The sequence below is a fragment of the Pinus tabuliformis genome, chromosome 4_2, assembly GCF_031772625.1.
Source record: "Pinus tabuliformis cultivar Carrire ecotype Pingquan chromosome 4_2, CPIR1, whole genome shotgun sequence".
NCBI lineage: Eukaryota > Viridiplantae > Streptophyta > Pinopsida > Pinales > Pinaceae > Pinus > Pinus tabuliformis.
Window position 1 is genome coordinate 597,937,967 of NC_142304.1, and position 16,596 is coordinate 597,954,562.

At 36.2% G+C, this 16,596-nt stretch overlaps 1 protein-coding gene across 1 annotated transcript in view; it reads left to right on the top strand.

Annotated features, from left to right (window-relative positions):
* The window catches only part of CPSF160 (cleavage and polyadenylation specificity factor 160), a 424,028-nt gene that overhangs the window by 68,168 nt on the left and 339,264 nt on the right, over positions 1–16,596 (top strand). Inside the window, exons 8-12 of the mRNA XM_089425698.1 lie at positions 6,437–6,568; positions 6,732–6,783; positions 6,924–7,046; positions 8,478–8,612; positions 10,473–10,604. Of these exons, the coding sequence (XP_089281824.1) occupies positions 6,437–6,568; positions 6,732–6,783; positions 6,924–7,046; positions 8,478–8,612; positions 10,473–10,604 (574 nt within the window). The remainder of the gene's footprint in view (positions 1–6,436; positions 6,569–6,731; positions 6,784–6,923; positions 7,047–8,477; positions 8,613–10,472; positions 10,605–16,596) is intronic.

Consider the following 16,596-nt stretch of genomic DNA (forward strand, 5'->3'; position numbering starts at 1 on the left):
GAGACAAGGGGACCCAGTTTACTACAGTTAGATTGGGCTCATTGCCTCAAAATATAACAGGCCTTGTGTGTTGGAAATACTTGGTGGGGGGGGGGGGGTAAATCAATATTTTTTTCAATTGTTATATTATGCCCGTTAAGATTTTTCACAATATGAAGCACAAGATATACCATGACACAAGAAATAAAACAAAAACAGCTTTTATAAATAATAGTTCAAATGATGAGGACACCAATCCTGAAATTTTGGATCCAACCATTATAAATACGTCAATTCTTACGAGGCTCCAACCTTGAATGAGGACACCAATCCTCTCAAGCTAATTCAGGTTCCAACTTGATCTATATGAGGACACCAATCCTCTTAGACTTCAAACTTTCCAAATAATTCAAATAGACTTCAAAATCAGGATAGTTCCAGAGTTCCGCTTCAAGATGTCTACACGAAGTGCTTCAAAATTGCTCCAAGATCACTTCTAGAGGCTGATCCAAAAAATCCTTAAGGCTGCTTCAAAATCACTTCAAAGGACACTTTGAAGGCTGCTCCAAAAGGCTTTCCAAGGTATGCTCCAAAAGGTCACCAAGGTTTGCTTCAAAATGTCTTCAAGTCTGCTTAAAAAATTCTCTGAGTCCGCTTCAGCGTTGATCAGATTAAACCTTAGAAATCTGTGCCAACACAGGGTCAAGTTTTCTCCTCAAAACTGGTCTGAATTTTGTCATAGGAGGGGCTGAGTTCCACAGGCCTGAGTTCTTCACAGGGGGGTCGAGTTATGAATCACCTTAGGGCCGAATTTCCACAGGCCTGAAATGTTACAGGCAGGCTGAATTTCCATAGGCCTGAATTGTCACAGAGAGCCCGGATCTGGGCTGAGTTGTAGGGGCCGAGACCAGTCTTTAGGAGGCCGAAATTTATCCACAAAAAATGAGACTAAAATCAGCGCTAAAGAGATCGAATTTTGTGCTTCAAGGAGGTTGAGTTCTTCAGCAAAGTTTGATCCAAAAAAGCTTAATCTAGAACAAAAATAGACTTGAGTTATGAAACTTCTTCTCTCCTTCCTCAGGCCGAATTCTTCTTGTCTTCTGTTTGATCAAGTTGGTGGTCAAATGGGGGAGAAGTGTCTTATTTTAACTGACCAAGACACTCCAAACGTGGCCGACTTGTTCTAGATAGGGCCGACTTGGACAGAGGGCAAACGAAGTATGTTTTGACGTAAAAAATTTATTTCTTCTCAATGGAGAGGAGTTGGAGGGCAAGTAATAGCTTGTTGGAGAGGGCTTAAAGAGATCTTTAAGCCTATGCTACTCTTCTCTTCAACTAACCATCCTTTGACATCAATAACAAATTATTTCTCAACAATCTCCCCCTTTGTTATTGATGGGAACATTCCTCATATGCTACTTCCCTTGACATCGTGATTCGTACTACTCCCTGTCATTGTGCTGCTCCCATTGTCATTGTGCTGCTCCCCTTGTCATGTTCTCCCCCTTTGACATCAATAGCAAAGGGATTCTACTAGGATGCAAGAGAGATGACCCCCATCTTTTGACGAAGATATTCAAATGCTTCTCGAGGTAGGGGTTTTGTGAAGATGCTTGCAATCTTTTCCTTACTGTTGACATATTCCATTTTGATGTTTTGCTTTGCAGCTTGTTCTCGGAGAAAGTGGTACTTGATTGGAATATGTTTTGTCTTTGAATGCATGACTAGATTTTTTGAGAGACTGATTGCACTGGTATTGTCATAGTAGATGGTGATAGGATGATTTGTTTCTATTTTGACATCCTTTGAGGCTTCCTTCATCCATAGGATTTGTGTACAACAATCTACTGCTGCTATATACTCGACCTTAGTTGTGGAGAGAGATATAGATGATTTTTTCTTGCTTAACCAAGATACAAGAAAATCTCCTAAGAAGAATGCATTCGCACTGGTGCTCTTTCAATCATCAATGCTTCCTACCCAGTATGCATCGGTATATGCTGTCAAGGAAAAATTTGTGCTCTCAGGGTACCATAGTCCAAAATCAAGAGTGCCTTTCAGATATTTGAGTATTCTTTTTATAGCTAGCATGTGAGATTCTTTAGGAGCTGACTGGAATCTTGCAACCATGCCTACTGCCTGCATGATGTCTGGTCGTGATGCTGTCAGATATAACAATCCTCCAATCATTGATCTGTAGAGAGTTGTGTCCACTATAGGAGATTCATCATCCCTGCTCAACTTACAACTTGTAATCATAGGTGTGCTTACAGTAGCACATTCTTCCATCCCAAACCGTTTAACCATATCCCTGAGATACTTTGCTTGTGATATGAACATTCCAACATTGGTTTGAGTTACTTGAATTCCAAGAAAGTAAGACAACTCTCCAATCATCGACATTTCAAATTCTTTTGACATCTCTTGAGCAAATTTGTGACTCATTTCATCATTGTTGCTACCAAAAATCAAATCATCCATGTATACCAGTGTGATTAGTAGATTGTCTTTTGCCATCTTTATGTAAAAGTTGCTTCTTGCAACACCTCTCTTGAGTCCCTGTTGTTGAATATATTGATCAAGTCTAGTATACGAAGCTCTATGAGCTTGTTTTAATCCATACAAGGCCTTATTTAATTTGCATACGAAGTCTTTATTTTCTGACAAGTCAAATCCTTCTGGTTGTTCCATGTTTACTTCTTTCCGATCTCCATTTAGAAAGTCTGACTTCACATACAGCAGATAGATTTTGAAGCCTTTTGAACAAGCAAATGCTAAAAACATCCCTATAGCCTCTAACCTGGCAACAAGAGCGAAAGTCTCTTCAAAAGTTAATTTCTTCAATTTGAGTGTATCCCTTGCACAACAATCTTGCCTTGTTTTTGATGACTTGTCCCGCTTCATTCATTTTGTTATTGAACACCCACTTAGTTCCTATGAAACTCTTATCTTTTGGATGAGGTACTAGTTCCCATGTTGCATTCTTTTCAATTTGATTCATCTCCTCTTCCATTGCTTTTATCCAGTGTGGAGCCTTGCTTGAGTGAAATCCTTTTGTTTTATTTGGGATTGCAGAGTGATATCACTCCTTTTTGATGTGTTAGTCATGCTTCTTCTTGTTTGTATTCCTGTGTCCATATCTTCGATAATCTAGTCCTCTGGATGGTGCTTTTGGACAAACTTGAAAGTTGTCTTGGATGGTGTTTGAGTTTGTTCTTCTTTTTTGTCTTCCGGTTCCTCCTCTTCTTTTACAACATCTTCTTCTTGATTTGTAAAGATAAGATCTTCTTCATTTGATGGTTCTTCTACTTTTTCGGGAAGAGCTTCATCTATCTTTACATCAATGCTTTCTACAACATTCCAGAGATCATTGTTGTAGCATTTGTAGCCCTTGCTTCTTAATGAGGATCCAAGAAATATTCCTTCGTCAACAAGAGAATCAAACTTACCTAGAGATTTGTCATTAATTTTCATAAAACCTTTATTTCCAAATATTCTGAAGTGTTTCACAGAGCAGGCTTTCCTCTCCATAGTTCATATGGAGTTTTGTTACTGTTTACCCAGAATTGAGCCCTGTTCGTAATGTATACTACTGCTCCAACTGCCTCCTTCCAAAATTTGATAGATAAGTTAGCTTCCAATAACATTGTTCTTGTAGTCTCTTGTACAAATCTGTTTTTTCTTTCTACTGCTCCATTTTGATGAGGAGTTATAGCAACAGAAAATTGCCTCTTGATTCTATGTTTTTCAAAGAACTCATTAAATTCTCCTGACCTAAACTGTCCACCTGCAGCTGATCTTAAGCATTTGATCTTCAACTCACTTTCATTTTCAATTACTGCTTTGAAAATTTTAAAACAATCTAATGCTTCCGACTTCTGTTTAATGAAAACTACCCAAGTCATTCTAGTATAATCATCTATCAATAACAAAAAGTACCTTTCTCCTTGCAGAGCTGGAGTTCTGGACGGACCACACAGATCTCTATGAATGATTTATAGAAACATTGATGTTGAGCATTCCTTTGATTTGAAACTGGTCTTGGTTTGCTTTCCATGTTAACAAGGTACACAAAAAACATTTGTTGGTTTTAAGATTTTGGTTACTGCTTCGTTTTGCAGATTTTCGCCAAGTTGTCAAAGCTTAGATATCCCAGATGTTGGTGCCACAACCAACTTTCATCTAATTGACTCATGAAACATTTTCCTTTTTTAATTTCACTTAGAATGTATACATTATTTGTCATTCATACCCCTTTTCCTACTAGTCTTCTTGAAGATGATCTCCTTATTTCACAGTCCTTGGCACTAAAAATGAGATCCTTGATTGTATATTTGGCTGACAGTTAGAAGATTATGCTTGAGGCCTTCAACATACAACACATTTTGTGCTTTTTCCTTGCCATTGTTAAGACTCACCCTATAATGTTCCTGAGAAATTAATTTCCCAAGTGACAAAGTAGCATATCGATCTCTATAGGCTATAGTGTTTGATAAAGGGGAAAACCCCAAAATACCCAATGTTTGGGCAACAAAGGGCAAAGTTTTGGGGCAACTGGGTAAAGAAACCTAAAGTTGGGGTTTTGAGTGAACCTTAGTCTATCAATTAAGGAGAAAAATTCCCTCAAAGAAATCTATAAATACAAGAGGGTTGAATTCATTTGGATCATCATTGGTTTGGATCATTTCTCTCTGTTCTTCTTTGAGCCTGAGGCTCTGAGGGTCTAAGACCCCTTTTTCCTCTTAACTAGTTTTGGTGGAGCTACTCTCACCCTACCTAGTCTCTTTCCTCTAATTCTGGTGGTGAAAGATTCCACCCTAATTAGTTTTATTTCCTCTTCTTACTTGTTCTGGCAAACAGGGGGTTATTTGTCTGAAGCTGAGAAGGATTTTGGCAAAAATCTAAGGAAATACTTGGCCAATTCCATAAAACAGACTAAGGGGATTCTAAAAAGAAGCACCAAAATTATCCTAGATATTGTGCATTGGTCCTGACACGTATTTATAAAAGGAGCCGAGATCTCCTGACGCAAGGTAATTGTTCATCATTCTGAAGCCATGCGAGTGTCTGAGGTATATAGAACAGTCTCTTGAAGCAGCTCAAGACATTTCGGATACAGGCTTCGGGTAATTCTGCTGACTGTGTTTTTGGTTGAATTATGAAGCTGCCCAATTAATCTCTGTGGCTGCATGCACAATTCTGGAGTAGTTCACAATAATTCTGGAGCCACTTTGACTAATTTTCCTGAAGCAACCCTACCACATCTCTGTAATATTGCTGGATCGATTAAATTGCAGATTGACTTTTCTCCGTGGCCGCAGTCCCAAAATAACCCTGGAATCACAGTAGCTAACCGTTGAAGCAGTTCGACGTTGTAGTATTTCTGGGAAGATTAATTACGAACAGAACACACGAGGAAAACAATAATCTGGTCAAGACTCCTGAAGCAAGCATAGGGAAAGTCTTGAGTGAATTCCAGAACAGACCAATATCAAATAACTTCTCAAAACTCTCGTTTTTTTTAGGCAACGCATACTTCCATTCGAAGTCACAACTGCAATTGCAGATGACTTTTGTATTCAGATCAAAGCTCGTTTCTGAAGCTAGTCTCCTTTGTTTAAATTAGTAATACTTATGTTAGTTGATACAATGAAAGGATTGTTTACCTCTGTTGGATTCTGAATTAGCCTAGAAATATTTTGAACTACACTGGACAGATTGATTTTATTTGAACTGTGGATTCAGCTTATATCATTACTATTGAATAATTGAATGATTGAATTGTAGTCACGTGTTATATGAATTACCTTGTTGTTGAAAGCAATATTGTTTTATTAAAGATTATACTTATGCTGGAGTAATTATTTCTTTTTCAGAAAACCCTAGTTAATTGAAGGAAAAAAACCTAGGGCAAAATTACCCTAGATTCTTACACACCCTGCCTACTCCGACAATTTTAGCAGATCCATTATCTCCAAAGATAACATTTCTATCCTTTTCTTTGACTAATGAGATGAACTTTTTCTTGTTACTTGTCATGTGTCTAGAACATCCACTATCTACAGACCATTGCCTTTCCTTGTTTGGGCATACATAACTAGACCACGTGTCTTGGGAGCATATTCTTCAGTCTTCTTTCTACAAACTCTTTCCCTTGGCTTCAATGAACAATTTTCAAATTTTGTGCTTCATGGCCTAGATTGTTGCATCTGTAACATTCTAGGCTATTCTTTGAAAGAGAAGCAAGGGAATTATAGGTGACTCCTGAGGAGATCTATGGGCGACCCCTTCATGCCTAGATACTTAGGCCTGTGCAGAAATACCTGCCTGAGCTGCAAACATCAACACAATTCAACAAAAGTGTTTGTTTCACATGGATGCTAAGAGAAGAATAAGTTTTGTTAGAAAGAGTAATAGTTGAAGCATTACAATTTGACAGTTGTCTCTGTTTTTCCAGCTCAGAGATGCCACGGTCAAATATTGATGTGGAGCTTGATTGTGCTCATGCGACCTGGATATCAAGTGATGTGGCACTGTTCTCAACAAAAACAGGGAATCTTTTGTTGCTTTCTTTGGTTTATGATGGGAGGTAATTTGCTTGTTGAAGGGTTCTTTATATTCAAATTAATTTGTCTTAAATCTGAAATGTTTTTATCAGTAATTAGATTACTTGTTAGCTGATAAATCTTTAGAACATATGATCTTTTTCTGTACTGTCATTCTAGAAGCACTTACAATCAACTGCTTTACAGGACTGTCCAGAGATTGGAACTCTCAAAATCCAAGGCCTCTAGCTTAGCATCAGTTAGTTTCTATATCCAAAACTGTGCCTTGGATGTTTCTGTATCTTTCATCTGATTTTTTAAGTAGAATTCATCTGTATCTGCTAGATTGTATTTTGCAGATTCTCTTATGTAATTTTTCATGTTTGTTTTTCGTATAAGTGCATATGCACAGTTGGAGATGCATTTTTTTTTCTCGGTAGTCGCTTGGGTGACAGCCTATTGGTTCAGTTCAGTTGTGGGTTGGTATCATCTTCTTCAATTTCAAGATCAGTAAAAGATGAGGTATGTGATTTTTGTGCATCATTGAGGCCTATTTTAACATTATTTGTGCATTTCACTGTTTGCTAGATTCTATTTTTTGTGTCTATGCTTTTGTTTTATTTAAGATTTGCATAACCTTCCTGTTGTCTTAATGGAGTCATATTTAAGTTATCTGTGCCAATAGTGATGTTTGATACCCTCTCTAGTCTTTAGTTGTACAAAGATTGTTTTTGTCAATGTCTTTATCCTACTGAATGCATTGCAGAATCCGCAACAAGACTAGGTGAAGCGACCCTTGTGACAATATTATAGGATTTGGATTTGTTCATGCTAATCTTTGAGTCAGTGCCTTTTAAATCAAAACATAAGGCTTTTTTATGAGGATATAGGTGGAAGATAGGAGATAGAAATCTATGAAGCAATCATTGATTAAACCCATTTGTGAAGTTCACATCAAGAAAACATGCGAAGTGTAATCACCGGTGGATATGCCAGCATTGTACATGCATAATAAAACTAACAGAAGATGTGTTGATGGGTCAAAGAGAAACTTGCATAATTCTTGATTTGGAGCATACAAGTGAACTATTAAACAGATTCAACATTAGCTGTTATGGTGATATCCAGTTTGGTCCTGTGCCAAATTTGAAGAAATCTTTACATTTGAAGAGCTCTTGCTTTGCTGACCGTGTCCAACTTGTAGGCCTACTATACAGTTGAAGATTTAAACTGTCAACACCACAGTAACAATGAGAAATTGCACACTGGTATCACAACTCTCGACTAGGAATGGGAGTAATTGAGAAAGTGTTGATATATCAGATTGAATGCAATATTATAAGCCAGAGAGTGCCCATATACTATATATATATATATATATATATATATATATATATAGGACTAGATATTTTTTCTTATGGATAGTGTCTTTATGTAACTGAATAATAGTTAACGGATAAGGACTATCAACATACATATTAATTATGCGGAACTACTATTGACTGCCACTAAATGCTAATGTGAGCATGTTACTACAATGTCATCATGTGCTTATTAGTTACGTGGTATGTCCTGAAAATGAAAGCAATGTGAAAGGCAATCTAGGTTAGCTTTAGGCTTCACTATATTTGTTTAGGAGCTATCTTATAAAATTACATTTCTTTTGTATGTTTTTTTCTAAGTTTTCTTTAATGTTTGCCTCTGTGGACAATTAGCAACTGCATATTGCTTCTACTAGAAAGGAAAATATGTGTAACTTGTCAAGGAAATTTCATTTGAAACATAAATTATAATCATTTTCAGTTTCTTGTTGTTTTTTATACTAATTGTATTTGGTTTCGTTTTGACATCTAATTTATTTTCACCTTTCTTCCCTTTCTATTTTCATTTCTTGAAAGGAAAATTATAATCTAGAATGCTTTCAGTGATTTTAAAGATTGTACGAACTGGCAGGCTGCAGAAGTTGAGGCAGAAACTCCTGCAGCAAAGAGGTTACGCAGGGCATCTTCAGACATTTCCCAAGATGTTGTGAGTGGAGAGGAGCTTTCACTTTACAACTCGACTCCTAATAACTCCGATTCATCTCAGGTGGAATCCTCTATTTTACATATGTTGCCTATTTGATAATACGTAAGCTTTTGAATATTTTCCATGATTCAGTTTGTGTGTGCATGCCAATCTCTCTCTTTCTCTCTCTATATACACACACACACACACACATGCATACATACTGTTTTTGCCTTTATATTGTGTTATTATTTGTAAAGGCTTGTGTTAATCCTTTGAATTGCTTCTTGAGCATTTTTAAAAACTGAATCGTTTGTGATTGATAAAATATTGTAGAGAGAAATTTTCCAGTTAACTTTTGTCTGGAAACCTTTGTTGGATTGGCCAAATGTTCTTTCAGTCTCTGTGGTGAATGCATAGTTCGTCATATTTCTCTTTTTTAGGCCATTCAAAAGGCTTCTACTATGTTATCTATATAAAATAACATACTAATATAATAAACATTATATTATAGGTCCTAGGAACATAGGACATAAGAACTTAGATAATATATATAACTATTATTAAAAGGCACCTCATGTACAGACACAATTAGGATGTAAATGGTCATTGTGAGGTTTGTAAATGCCAAAAAACTTCATTCTTGAAAATCATTATTCATCTCTAATATATATAATTTTTCTATTGGAATTTTTTTTCAATATAAACTTAATGTTTACAACATTGGTATTAGCATAGATTTGGGCATCATCTTTTATAAAATATTCAAAAAATTGAAAGTAATTTGCTGCACCATTTAGAATTCATGACACACTAGAAACAACATACCCACCGACCATAAGTAATTCAAGAAATCAAGTTAAGAACTGCATTAAAATAAAATAAAAGAGTTACGAAAATATGATAGAATAGACAATAGAGGTGCCATCATATGGGTTAATAAAATGGAAGAAGTTTTTGAATCAAATCCACCTCTTTGTCAAAAGGAAAAAGTAAGGACAACTTCAAATTATATAGAAGGAGAGGTGTACATCTGGTTCTTCTGGTGGTCCAGGAAATGTAACAGGCTATTGATGTGTGAGAAGACATTTACTAATGAATAATTAAAAAGTGTTCATGAAGAAGAAGAAGGTGACATTTATACAATGTTCTCTTTGCTTATACGTAGCAGGGACCATAATCAAATACACACATGAATGGGAGGCCCTTGCAGCAAGACTCCTTGAAGTAATAGGTGAATTGCTGAAAATGTATAATTTGAGGTTGCAAACTTACATCCACAATGAATTAAAACTATGGAAAGCCTTAAAATATTAAGTTTAGATACACAACAAGAGCAGTTCTATACTGTCACTATTATGCTTTTTTCCAGTTATATATCTGTACATATTTTGGCATTGGCAGACCACTCATTTTGATGGTCTAACTCATATGATATAATTCTCCTAGTGAAACCCATAAAGGGTAGACCAGTTGGTTTGTGTGTGGTTTAGACCTCGTCAGGTCACTGGTTCAAATCTCATGGGGAGGGTTGAGGGTGGTATCCACTAGTGGGGGATAAAAACTGTCCACGGGGCATCCAGGGTCGACTGAGCCTCACACAGTGACAGCATCCCACAGGTGGGTAGATCGTTCTTCCATTCAAGATTGGGGCTGGCCCCGGTCTAGGCTAAGCCTAGTTGAAAGGGTAAAAAAAATCTCCAAGCATGTCTCCAATTTAGAGAATCTCAGAGATTGCCTTTTTTGCTATGAAAACTTGGTGTATTTTTACTGGAAATATGGTTAAAGATATTTTGAAGCTTGTGGTAGCTTGATTTTTTATGATAGTTATTCGATATGAGCTTGACACTCAACTTATCTATTTTTCTTTTTCATTTATACCAAGTGTTAATTGCCTTTATAAATCTTTACCAATATGACTCGCACTATGAGGTTTTGCAGCAGAAGGCGTTTTCGTTTGCCGTAAGAGATTCATTGGTTAATGTTGGTCCATTGAAAGACTTCACATCTGGATTGCGATTGAATGCAGACCTTAACGCAACAGGTGTTGCAAAACAAAGCAACTATGAACTGGTCAGTCCTGTCCAAAGCTATTGATTACTTAGAAGTTAGTACTTATGGATAATGCTTGAAATTGGAGGAGATTGCTTATATTTTTAAAAACTTGTATTTCTTTAAAATCACTATCCAAGATTGGTGGTTATTCAATTAGCCTGTTACTTTTATGTTACATGGAGTTCTTGCATAGCTTTTCATGGAATAGACATGTTGAAATTTTTAAATGTATATTACCAATTTGAATATCGGACATATATTTTGTCTTTAGTGATGATGTAATTATGCTTTGGTTGAAAATTTTATGTCAAATTCTCCTGTTATTTAAGGTGATTGGACCCTGCTGCTTTTGATAAAAATATATGCAAAAGAATTACGTAGAGGCACATTATTTCCATTAGGAGAACAGTAATGTTACAACTTACAACAATGTAATGTAGAATGATAGCCAGTGAATAAATACAATTATAGGATAAGGAGCTCTATTGCCCCTGTTAATGGATTGTTAGGGAGCACAATCTAACCTGTCATTCATATGCTTGGGTCCTTTCAGAATGCTTCTCGATATATATGCATCCTGGGAGGTTTGTAGACATTTAATATTTATTGACTTCCCTTGAATGGAATCCGTTGGTAGTATCAGTATTAATTTGCAGAAGAAATTCTTGAAGCTCTGGTATAAAAAGAAGAAAATTACATCACAGAATATTTCCATCAGTAAACAGGTAGAGCCCGAGGAGGCCCAAGCAGAGAACTCTATTGGTATTGACACATCAGAAGAGGAGTCCGTAGGGAAAGTAAGATTGGACATGGAACAAATGTAGGTACCACAAAATGAACTAGATACCACTCAGGGTCAATTAGGTGGGGAGTTGAAGAAATATAGACCATCAATTAACACTTCAACATATCACCGCCCACAACACCCAACAAGAGAATGACCAGCAGGGTGGAAACGGATTAGCAATAAGAATGGAAACCACTGGAAGACACACAACTGATCCACCGACAACACATCAACATAGAGGAACTACAAGAAGCCGCTTCCTTCTCAAGCGAGCGAGGCATTGGCTGGATCGAGTGTTCACCTTTCTCTTGGATGGCTAGATGCATGCGCATGGTATCAATGGACTACTCTTTTGAGTAGATCTTATTATTTGTGTTCTTCTCATGGTTCGGGGATGAAACATGCTTAAGGGGGGTGGGATGTAGTATGCCTAGGGGGGATAGTATGAGGTACAAAGAGAGTAATCCAAGGGAATAACATGATGTAATAATGTAAGGATGATAAATAAATAGGCCATACTTAATAAATAAAGTGGTTAACCCACATTATGCAAGGGACCACAAGTAGTTAGGAAATAATGTGATAAGCCCATTGTAATGGATTTATGGTATTGAGAGACCCATGGTAATTACCCATGGTATTGTATGTAAGAAGCCTATATAGAGGCTAGATATTCTCCATTGAGACATGCCGAGTATTGTTTTGTATTGACAGGCGTTAGCTTGTGGAAAGTGGTTAATCCACATTATGCAAGGGACCACAAATAGTTAGCGAATAATGTGATAAGCCCATTGTAACGGATGTATGGTATTGAGAGATCCATGGTAATTACCCATGGTATTGTATGTACGAAGCCTATATAGAGGCTAAAGACTCTCCATTGAGACATGTCGAGTATTGTTTTGTATTGACAGGCGTTAGCTTGTGGAGTGTTCTCCTTACTTAAGGAGTGATTGTATGGTGTTACCCTTAACTCAAGGGTGTTTCCATTAATAAAATATTTTAGTTCTATCATCTATTGTGTTATTCTTCTGGCATATTCGTATGATCAATATTTGCAGTCAGATCTATTATAGACAATGGCTGCAGTAGCAAGTTTGTATGACAACAAAAATCGTGGGCAACTGTGGCAGGCTATGTTGCACGAAACTTCAAAGAACCCGGCGTTTCGGGTCGTACCCGTACCCGAAACTCCGAAACTTGGCGGAAACTCGGCGGAAACTCGACCATCATGTAATCATATATTAGAGTTAATATAGACTTCTTTTTCCTTTTAAATTGTCATATATGGGTCTTATTCCCTTTTTTCTGGCAAGATAATGTGTTATTCACTTATTTCTTTATATATATATTTTTAGATATACATATATGACGTTTCCGCTGACATTTCGGCCCACGTTTCCATTTTTGGGAGGTGACGTTTCTAAACGTACCCGTTTTGGAAACTTCGAAACGTTTCGGCGTTTCGTGCAACTTAGGTGGCAGGTTTGTATGACGACAACGACGGAGGGAGACAACTGAAAAAAGGGACAACGGTGGCGGCAATGGAACAAACTTGTATGTCAAGGGCTCTAAACACTAGTTGTATGTCTGGCTCTAATACTAGAATATACATGGAAACTGAATACGCAATAAATATGTGTATTTATATAGAATATATAATAATTAATGGATGATTTTTTACATTTCATGGAGCTGGCTTAAATATAGCCTAGGGCATCTTTTCATGAATAGTCATGACCTAAGGTCATGACTCTTTAATTCATTTTTATTTATTTATAACACCTAAGTGAGGCTTAGGATTTAATCCTAGCCAGCCACTTATTAGAAGATCTAGGGCTAGGGACTTGGTCAATGAAAAATTATAAAAGAAGCCTAAGGCAGAGGGGAAGCCTAAGGGAGTGTGCTGCGAGTGTAGGGAGGTTGATGCTGAATTTTGTAGCTATGGTTGGTCTTCATAATCAATGTTTTAACTCTTCAAATATATGTAATAATAAATTCCAAACATGTTCGATGTTGGCTTCAAAAGAGAGAATTTTGAATTTGTAAAAATTAAATTTTTGGCTCCATGAAAGTAAAGTCAACCCTCCCAAAAGTACAGGTTGGCCTGCCCCTATAGACACACCTATTCGTTTGACTTGATCACTATATATAGAGAGCTCGTCTCACTGATTTGGATCATCTACACAAGATCTTCTGTTGATTCATACGAAGAAGAAGGAGACAAAAGGACGTCAAAGTTTGACCAGATCAGTTCAGGATTGACCTATTGCCACCTCGCTTGCACACTTGGGTTAGTGTGGGAAAAATCCTCAACCCCACAAGGTGTGACTTGGTGGCAAACTAAGAGAAGGGTTTGCCACCTATTCCCAACTCTCTTTGTTAAAGCTCTCCCCTAGTTAAATCTAAGGGGGGTGGTCCCTAAAGAAGGTCAATGAATGAAATGTGAGTTTCTAGGAGAGTAAGATGACTGGACAACTTATCAAAAAATGACTTCATCCCGCAGTATGAACAATTAAATTAAGTATAGATGAGCAACATTCAGTGATTTATTCAAATACATTAATATAGAGCATTGCTTAAGCCCTAAACAAATAATTGCTCAAAGTAAATAATAAGTAGTTGTTCAAATGAAAATTTCAGAATATGATGACAAGCAATCTTGCAAAAAGAACAATGTTAGATCAATAATGAAATATCACTTGCAAGATATAAATGGAATATTGTACTTGTAAAGAAATGCTCAAATAATGAGAAAATGCCATCCAATAATCATGAGCTAAACAACAAGTACATGTAATAACAACTTAGCAAGTAGAATAAAGATTGCAAATATAAAAATCCATACTACTTGTAAAATAGTGAAAATGCTACTTGCGAATGAAATTCAATAGATCTAAAAATACATTACTTGCAAAATGTAATTAGTGATTGGACTTGCTAAAGGAAGTACTCAATAACAAGAGATAATAACATCAAGAAATAATGAGGCCATCCATCATGAGAAGTACATGAAACCAATAAATTTGCAAGTGAATTTAAAGTGTTAAATTAGAATGACATGCAACCTATTTAATGTGTAATGCAATTATCTTGGTTAGTTTTAATTAAATGCCTACCTAGGTGAATCCTTTATCTCAATTGTTTTGAAAATAGTCTCTAGTGTGAGTTGTGGAGAGAAGCCTAGGAAAAGATAGCTAAGGTTGTATTAATGATACCTCCCCTAGACATCTAACCACCATGTGCCTCCGGCGCTGTAGAGATTGTGGCTTTGACGACTGCAAGGTCACCATGTTAACTATAAAAGGGGGTTTATGTTTCGCAAGTTGGGTGAGAAAGAGGGGCTCTAAAATCTTTCAACCAAGCTTAAGCTTGGAGGTAAGTTTAAAAAAATGCAAAGTAATGTTACAAATGCCTAAATGAGATGTTTGAGTAAATATTAGAGCTTTCAAAGAAAGTATTGATATCAATTCTTAAAAATGAGAAATGGTGTTCAAGTAAATGGTATCAATGTATTTCAGATGAAATTGCAGCGGTTAGTTTAATGTAACTCCACAAGTTCCAAATAAGTTGCTTCCAATAAAATAAGTTTGCTCCAAATGAAATGGCACATGAAATACTTCAATAGATAATCATCAATAACCAAAATGCCACATGATCATGGATTAATAAAAGTGTTGAAACAATGAATTCAAGAACTTGTAGAGCCAAGTAAAAGATGAGTGAGATAGTTCAAGTTTGCCAAAATAAACATGTGATACTTGCTCAAAAAATAAAATAAAATTGGATGTGTTGTAAATGGATTGCACAAGTATTTAAAAAATGGACCTGGCAAAATATAAACCAATCTCAAACATGTACTAAAGCAAGAAAAACTATGAAAACTATGTTAGATCACTAATCATGAAATGAATTTAGCAAGTGAGATTAGTGAAGAAAATTAGAGCAACTATCTAAGAGACTAGTCACAAGCAAAGATTCTCCCTCTAAGTGGAGAGAAGAGATACCATTGGAAGAATTCCCAAGCTCCCTAAAAAGAAATCAATTTTTTATTAATTTAATTACGAGAGATGAGAGCCCCTAAGGGCCTCAACCAAACTCAAGGAAAATCTTTACAATGAAAGCCTTAGACAATAGATCTTCCTTGATGAACTACTTGATACAAATGGGGCCAAAGAATGACCTTGAAATTTGAAAGTAGGTCTCCTTAGGCCCACGACCTAGTGAGAGAATAATGCTGCCCTCAAATGGAACTCAACCTTTCGAAAATGGAACCTCAAAGCCCATGACCTCCTTGAAATGTTGATCACAGAATGTATTCCCAAGGTCCTGCAAAAAACTTGTTAAATGTTCAAGACAATAAATCTCCCAAGCTGCCACAATAATAAGTTAGTGAGGGTTGCAAGATAAACCAAGTGTTAGCTATGAAATTAGTCAAGAAAATTGCAAATTTATATATACAATATAATCTACAAAGACTAGGTTGAAGAGTATGAGTAAACTCTCTTCTTTGCTTAACCATAATTTGGCTCTAAAATAACAAAATTGTAACAATGAAACACAATATTTTGAAAGATAAGTTTTAAATGAATTATTTTTGAAATATGAGCCCAAAGCCAAAAATCCTTGTAAGACAAATCAAAAGACGAGGCCTTGAGAATTAACAAATGTGGGTTCTCCTTTGATTATTTTCATGTGCGGGTTCTCCTTTGATTATTTTCATGAATGGGTTGCTTCCTCCAAGAACATCCCCACGCTTGAAGCTTGATCCAAAACAAAATCTTTTACACAACTTCTTATAAACAAATTAGATCCATATGGATTTAATCACATACAATGATGAAGAAATTTTAGAGATATATTGCACATCAACTAAAACGTTCTCTATCTAGAGTAAGTAAATAAACCTCATGCCAATGTAAGATAGCTATACATCAACACAACTTGAAAAACATAATGGAAATAATAGCATAATGAAATGAGTAGACAAATGAAAGCAAATGATCAAGATATTACCATACACGATGATAACAACACTTCAATTGTGACCCCAAAGCATTTTATTGATATTGCAATTGTATAAAATTGCAGAGCTTTCAAAAGCACAAGAGCTCATTTTCCAAGATTACAATGTGAGAGCCCAAAGCTAATATAAATAAGAGCGTGAGAGCTAATCCCAAGGCTCAATGGTGAGAATCCCAAGGCAAGTGGGTGATAATCCCA